The 7,712-nt window shown below is 53.8% G+C and overlaps 1 protein-coding gene across 1 annotated transcript; it reads left to right on the top strand.

Annotated features, from left to right (window-relative positions):
- The first annotated feature begins 486 nt into the window (after window positions 1-486).
- On the top strand, window positions 487-1,281 carry LOC140428880 (claudin-34-like). The gene has a single exon (XM_072515527.1). It carries the CDS (start codon window positions 487-489, stop codon window positions 1,279-1,281), a length of 795 nt encoding a protein of 264 aa, XP_072371628.1.
- Window positions 1,282-7,712: the final 6,431 nt, after the last annotated feature.

The raw sequence follows: 7,712 nt of genomic DNA, 5'->3' as shown, positions 1-7,712 counted from the left end.
CCTTCAGCCCACAGTGCCTCGCTCTTTGAAAGAGCTGTCCAATTCATACCACTCTGCTGCTCTTTCTCCATAGTCCTGCAAATATTTCCTTTCTGAGAACATATCCAATTTCCTATTGAAGCATTGAATCTGCTTCCATCACCCTTTCAGTCTATTGTGCTGTTGATTGTGGAGAAAGGATTTGAACTACCACATGCAGCTTGGCTGGAATGTCTGGTTTGACGGGGTTTAAGCTAAGTAATAGTGCCAGCTGATGAACAAAAGCCCCTTGAACCAGGCCCGGTCAAGGCGGTGGACTGGGTAGAGTTAGTTTACAGCGTATCCAGGTAACCCACAGTACAGGAGCTCAGCAATAAGAAGCAAAACCCTTTTAGTTCCTTATCTACAGCGAGCCGGTGGGACTCTAACTCTCACTCAGCCCTCACAAAATTGTGAATCCTGTTCAGCGACTTGCAAAGCCAATGCTAACCCAATGACCTCAGGATCATGGGTCACCAAGCCAAAGGGGCTTCCCTCCAGCTGGTGGGATTTGTGCTGGGCGCGGTGGGCTGGATTGGTTCAGCCATTGCCATGGGGCTAGTTCAGTGGAGAGTCTGGCAGGTGAGCTCAGTTGAGATCACCTCGGGCGTTGCCTGGGTTGGCATCTGGAGGGTCTGCTTCTACAGCCAGGTACTGATCACCCCACCCTACCAACGGATGTCCTGCCAGAGACTGGACGCATTCGATCGATTCATCCCAACCGAGATTGTCATCGCTCAGGGACTGCTGCCGGTAGCCGTTCTTTCTGGCGCCCTGGGGAAAATTGCCAATGTTTACGGGCTGAGGAACGTCTATTTTGGCGAAGAACAACAACCCGGGCGAACCTGGCTTGCATTTGCGGTTGGAGGAGGTTTCCATATCCTTGCTTGTGTCTGCGTGGTGATACCTGCTGCCTGGAACATGATGTCAGTGGTGAGTAACCAGGGAATAATATTTCCGCCTCACTTCCACTTGCCTGGCACACCGCAGAGCCAGGTGTTGGGAGTAGCTGTCTATATCGCCATTTTCTCGTCGGCCCTGCTCTTCCTCGCTGGGGTCTTCCTGGTGAGTTACAGGCAGTCCGCAGCATTCTCCGGAGTCAAGGTGCACCCTTCTGCTGAGGAGCTTTCTGACAGCTCCAGCTTGGTCCCCGATCACTCAATGCAATCGGAGAGCAGCTTGTTTACGAAGAGCATCTCCAAGTATTCCCTTTCGAGCGATGGAGTGGACAATCCAACATTCAATTCCGAGGAAAACCTTTAAGGGTTACCGAGGGGTCTGGAAAACCTGAACTAAGAGCTGCGGCCTAACATGGCTTCTCAAGCTACGGATCAACATTTAGCAGTTCCTTCAGGAAACAAACCTGTTCTTGGAAGTGGGTCAACTGTCCTGGGACATCAAGGCACGTTTTACATCAATTGACACCTTGATCAAGACTGGCTTTTAGCTGGACTCTGAGAAAATTTACTCAAAGAACCGTTGCTCTTTATTGATTATTAATAAGACATCTTCACCGAGAAGTTGGACATAGATTGAGGGTCGGGATGGGCGATTGGGGACTGCGGTTGAGATGTAACTTTTTTTGGGGGGGCCTTTTCTCTTGCTTTCTTTTTCTTTGTGTTTTTCTCTTTCTGGTCGGTGAGTGTGGTTAGGGCGGGTTGGGCACAGTTCTGGTTGGGTTGGTCGGGGGGCTCTTGGGGGGGGGGGGGTAAGCAAACGGAACAGGGGTGGATGGCCGGCGGTGAGATGGGGCCCCGCGGGGGAAGGGAAGGCCCGCGTCGGGGGTGAGGGGACTGGGCCTGTAAAAGGAGTTGCTTCAGAGGTGGCGGGGCCGGGTAGGTGGAAAGCGCGGGCTTTTTCCCGCGCTGAAGACTGGAGGGGGCGGGGCCAGGGTGGGAATCGAGGGTTGTTTCCCGCGCTTAGGAGGGGAGGGGGAGAGCCTGTGGAAGGGGAACGGAAGTGGAGGGTGTGTCACACAATGGGAGGAATCGAAGGAGAGGCGGGAGTGGCCGGGGTCAGCAGGAGTCAGCTGACTTGCGGAAGTGCAATGGGGAGAGTAAATCAGCTAGGATGGGTCCTAGCCGGTGGAGGGGGGTGGGGTGGGGGGGAGGGGGGTGCTGGAGCAAGTGGGGGGGGTGTTGCGACAGGGGTCTGCCGCCGTGGGGTGCGGGCGTGTGGCTGGCCGAGGAGGGGTTATGGCTAATCGGCGGGGGAGGGAGGCGGGTAGCCCCCTGATCTGGCTGATAACCTGGAATGTAAGGGGACTGAATGGGCCGGTTAAGCGGACCCGCGTGTTCGCGCACCTGAAGGGACTGAAGGCGTTTGTGGGTATGCTCCAGGAGACACACCTGAAGGTGGCAGACCAGGCAAGATTGAGGAAAGGGTGGGTAGGTCAGGTGTTTCATTCGGGGCTGGATGCCAAAAATCGAGGGGTGGCGATCTTGGTGGGAAAGAAGGTGTCATTCGAGGCGTCGAGCATTGTGGCAGACAATGGCGATAGGTACGTAATGGTAAGTGGTAAGTTGCAGGGAGAGAGGGTGGTACTGGTCAATGTGTATGCCCCGAATTGGGACGATGCGGGTTTTATGCGGCATATGTTGGGTCAGATCCCAGACTTGGAAGTGGGGGGCCTGATAATGGGGGGTGACTTTAACACGGTGCTGGATCCGGCACTGGATTGCTCCAGGTCTAGGACGGGTAGGAAGCCGGCGGCGGCTAGAGTGCTGAGGGGGTTTATGGAGCAGATGGGAGGGGTGGACCCTTGGAGATTTGCAAGGCCGGGGGCTAGGGAATTTTCATTCTTCTCACATGTCCATAAGGCTTATTCCCGAATCAACTTTTTTATTTTGAGCAGGGCGCTGATAGCGAGAGTAGAGGATACCGAGTATTCGGTGGTAGCCATTTCGGACCACGCCCCGCATTGGGTAGACTTAGAGCTGGGGGAGGAGAGGGACCAGCGCCCGTTGTGGCGCTTGGAGGTGGGGCTGTTGGCGGACGAGGTGGTGAGCGAGCGGGTCCGAGGAAGTATAGAGAGGTACTTGGAGGCCAACGATAACGGGGAGGTCCGAGTGGGGATGGTATGGGAGGCACTGAAGGTGGTGGTTAGGGGAGAGCTGATCTCCATTCGGGCCCACAAGGAGAGGAGGGAGCGAGGGGAGAGGGAGAGGCTGGTGGGGGAGATGGTGAGGGTAGACAGGAGGTATGTGGAGGTGCCCGAGGAAGGACTGTTGAGGAAGAGGCGCAGCTTCCAGGCCGAATTCGACCTGGTGGCCACCAGGAAGGCGGAGGCGCAGTGGAGGAAGGCCCAGGGGGCGATTTACGAGTATGGGGAAAAGGCAAGCCGGATGCTGGCACATCAGCTTCGGAAGCGGGACGCAGCTAGGGAGATCAGGGGAGTTAAGGACAGGGGAGGGAGCGTGATGTGGAGTGGGGTTGGCATCAATGTGGTCTTCAGGGACTTTTATGAGGAATTGTACCGATCCGAGCCCCCACGGGAGGAGGGAGGGATGGGCTGCTTCCTGGACCAATTGAGGTTTCCGAAGGTGGAGGAGGGACTGGTGGCGGGATTCGGGGTCCCGATTGGGCTGGAGGAGTTGACCAAAGGGATAGGAAGCATGCAGGTGGGGAAGGCACCGGGGCCGGATAGTTTCCCGGTCGAATTCTATAAAACATATATGGACCTGTTGGGCCCGTTGCTAGTTAGGACCTTCAATGAGGCAAGGGAGGGGGGGCTTTGCCCCCCGACGATGTCCCGGGCACTGATCTCCTTGATCCTGAAGCGGGACAAGGATCCCCTGCAGTGTGGGTCTTACAGACCGATTTCCTTGCTAAATGTAAATGCTAAGGTGCTGGCGAAGGTCTTAGCCACGAGGATTGAGGATTGTGTGCCGCAGATCATCCACGAAGACCAGACTGGGTTCGTGAAGGGGAGGCAGTTGAACACGAATGTGCAGAGGCTTTTGAACGTTATCATGATGCCGGCAAGGGAGGGGGAGGCGGAGATAGTGGCGGCGATGGACGCTGAGAAAGCATTCGATAGGGTAGAGTGGGGGTACCTGTGGGAGGTGCTGAAGATGTTTGGGTTTGGGGAGGGGTTTGTCAGGTGGGCTAGGCTGTTGTATGAGGTCCCGATGGCAAGTGTGGCCACGAACAGAAGGAGGTCCGAGTACTTTCGTTTGCACCGAGGGACGAGGCAGGGGTGTCCCCTGTCCCCCCTGCCCTTCGCACTGGCAATGGCACTGAGGGAATCGAGGAACTGGAGGGGGTTGGTGCGGAATGGGGAGGAGCATAGGGTGTCGCTTTATGCGGACGACTTGCTGCTATATGTGGCGGATCCGGTGGGGGGAATGCCGGAGGTAATGAGGATCGTTAGGGAATCCGGGGATTTTTCAGGGTACAAGCTCAACATGGGGAAGAGCGAGCTGTTCGTGATTCACCCAGGAGACCAGGAGAGGGGGATTGGCGAGCTCCCACTAAAAAGGGCGGAGAGGAGCTTCAGGTATTTGGGGGTCCAGGTTGCCAGGAGCTGGGGGGCCCTGCATAGGCTTAATTTCACAAGGCTGGTGGAAAAAATGGAGGAGGAGGTCAAGAGGTGGGACGTGTTGCCGCTGTCCCTGGCGGGTAGGGTGCAGTCAGTCAAAATGACGGTGCTCCCAAGGTTTTTGTTCCTGTTCCAGTGCCTCCCCGTGTTTATCCCGAAGGCCTTCTTTAGGCGGGTTAACAGGAGTATAATGGGGTTTGTGTGGGCGCGAGGGACTCCGAGGGTAAGAAGGGTGTTCCTGGAGCGAAGTAGAGATAGGGGGGGACTGGTGCTGCCCAACCTCTGTGGGTACTACTGGGCCGCCAATGCAACAATGGTGAGCAAGTGGGTGATGGAGGGGGCTGCATGGAAGAGGCTGGAGACGGCGTCTTGTGTGGGTACAAGTCTGGGGGCGCTGGCAACGGCGCCGCTGCCGCTCCCTCCAAGGAGGTATACCACGAGCCCGGTGGTGGCAGCTGCCCTCAAAATCTGGGGGCAGTGGAGGCGGCACAGGGGGGAAGTTGGGGCTTCGGCCTGGACCCCAATACGGGGGAACCATTGGTTCGTCCCAGGGAGAACAGATGGAGGGTTTTCGGGGTGGCACAGGGCAGGGATACGAAAGTTGGGGGACCTGTTTGTGGAGGGGAAGGTCGCAAGCCTGGGTGAGCTGGAGGAGAAGTACGGGTCCCCCCCCCGGGGAACACCTTCAGGTACTTACAGGTAAGGGCGTTTGCCAGGCGAAAGGTGGTGGAATTCCCGAGGCTACTGCCACGCACAGTACAGGACAGGGTGCTCTCGGGGGGGTGGGTGGGAGTGGGGAAGATCTCGGAAACTTATCAGGTGATGCATAAGAACATAAGAACTAGGAACAGGAGTAGGCCATCTGGCCCCTCGAGCCTGCTCCGCCATTTAATGAGATCATGGCTGATCTTTGTGGACTCAGCTCCACTCTCCGGCCCATACACCATATCCCCGAATCCCTTTATTCTTTAGAAAGGTATCTATCTTTTTCTTAAAAACGTTTAAAGAAGGAGCCTCAACTGCTTCACTGGGCAAGGAATTCCAGAGATTCACAACCCTTTGGGTGAAGAAGTTCCTCCTACACTCCGTCCTAAATCTACTTCCCCTTATTTTGAGGCTATGCCCCCTAGTTTTGCTTTCCCCGACCAGTGGAAACAACCTGCCCGCATCTATCCTATCTATTCCCTTCATAATTTTATATGTTTCAATAAGATCCCCCCGCATCCTTCTAAACTCCAATGAGTACAGTCCCAGTCTACTCAACCTCTCGTCATAATCTGATCCCCTCAATTCTGGGATCAACCTAGTGAATCTCCTCTGCACTCCCTCCAGTGCCAATATGTCCTTTCTCAGGTAAGGAGACCAAAACTGAACACAAGACTCCAGATGTGGCCTCACCAACACCCTATACAATTGCAGCATAACCTCCCTAGTCTTGAACTCCATCCCTCTAGCAATGAAAGACAAAACTCGATTAGCCTTCTTAATCACCTGTTGCACCTGCACACCAACTTTTTGCGACTCGTGCACCAGCACACCCAGGTCCCTCTGCACAGCAGCATGTTTTAATATCTTACCGTTTAAATAATAATCCATTCTGCTGTTATTCCTCCCAAAATGGATAGCCTCACACTTGGCAACATTGAATTCCATCTGCCAGACCCTAGCCCATTCACCTAACCTATCCAAATCCTTCTGCAGACTTCTGGTATCCTCTGCACTTTTTGCTTTACCACTCATCTTAGTGTCGTCTGCAAACTTTGACATATTGCACTTGGTCCCCAACTCCAAATCGTCTATGTAAATTGTGAACAACTGCGGGCCCAACACTGATCCTTGAGGGACCCCACTAGTTACAGGTTGCCAACCAGAGAAACACCCATTTATCCCCACTCTCTGCTTTCTGTTAGTTAACCAATCCTCTACCCATGCTACCACTTTACCCTCAATGCCATGCATCTTTAGTTTATGCAGCAACCTTTTGTGTGGCACCTTGTCAAAAGCTTTCTGGAAATCCAGATATACCACATCCATTGGCTCCCCGTTATCTACTGCACTGGTAACATCCTCAAAAAATTCTACCAAATTAGTCAGACACGACCTACCCTTTGTGAACCCATGCTGCGTCTGCCCAATGGGACAATTTCCCTCCAGGTGCCCCGCTATTTCCTCCTTAATGATAGATTCCAGCATTTTCCCTACAACCGAAGTTAAGCTTACCGGCCTATAATTACCCGCTTTCTGCCGACCTCCTTTTTTAAACAGTGGTGTCACGTTTGCTACTTTCCAATCCTCTGGGACCACCCCAGAGTCTAGTGAATTTTGATCAATTATCACTAGTGCGTTTACAATTTCCCATGCCATCTCTTTTAACACTCTGGGATGCATCCCATCAGGGCCAGGAGACTTGTCTACCTTTAGCCCCATTAGCTTGCCCAATACTGCCTCCTTCGTGATTACAATCATCTCAAGGTCCTCACCTATCATATCTTTATTTCCATCAGTCACTGGCATGTTATTTGTGTCCTCCACTGTGAAGACTGACCCAAAAAACCTGTTCAGCTCCTCAACCATTTCCCCGTCTCCTATTATTAAATCTCCCTTCTCATCTTCCAAAGGACCAATATTTACCTTAGCCACTCTTTTTTGTCTTATATATTTGTAGAAGCTTTTACTATCTGCTTTTATGTTCTGAGCCAGTTTACTTTCATAGTCTACCTTACTCTTCTTTATGGCTTTTTTAGTAGCTTTCTGTTGTCCCAGGAGGAGGAGGAGGATGCCTCGGTGGTGGAGGTGAAAGGTAAGTGGGAGGAGGAGTTGGGAGAGGAGATTGAGGAAGGGACGTGGGCGGACGCCCTGGGGAGGGTGAACTCTTCCTCTTCATGCGTGAGACTCAGCCTCATACAATTTAAGGTGCTGCACAGGGCACACATGACCGGGACAAGAATGAGCCGGTTCTTTGGGGGTGAGGACAGGTGTGTTAGATGCTCAGGGAGCCCAGCAAACCACACCCATATGTTCTGGGCGTGCCCAGTGCTGGAGGAATTTTGGAAGGGCGTAGCGAGGACGGTGTCGAGGGTGGTAGGATCCAGGGTCAGACCGGGCTTGGGGCTCGCAATATTTGGGGTGGCAAAGGAGCCGGGAGTGCAGGAGG

This window comes from Scyliorhinus torazame, chromosome 8 (assembly GCF_047496885.1).
Source record: "Scyliorhinus torazame isolate Kashiwa2021f chromosome 8, sScyTor2.1, whole genome shotgun sequence".
Classification (NCBI taxonomy): domain Eukaryota; kingdom Metazoa; phylum Chordata; class Chondrichthyes; order Carcharhiniformes; family Scyliorhinidae; genus Scyliorhinus; species Scyliorhinus torazame.
Note: the sequence above shows the minus strand (reverse complement) of the source record. Positions and strands in the feature narration are given on the sequence as shown.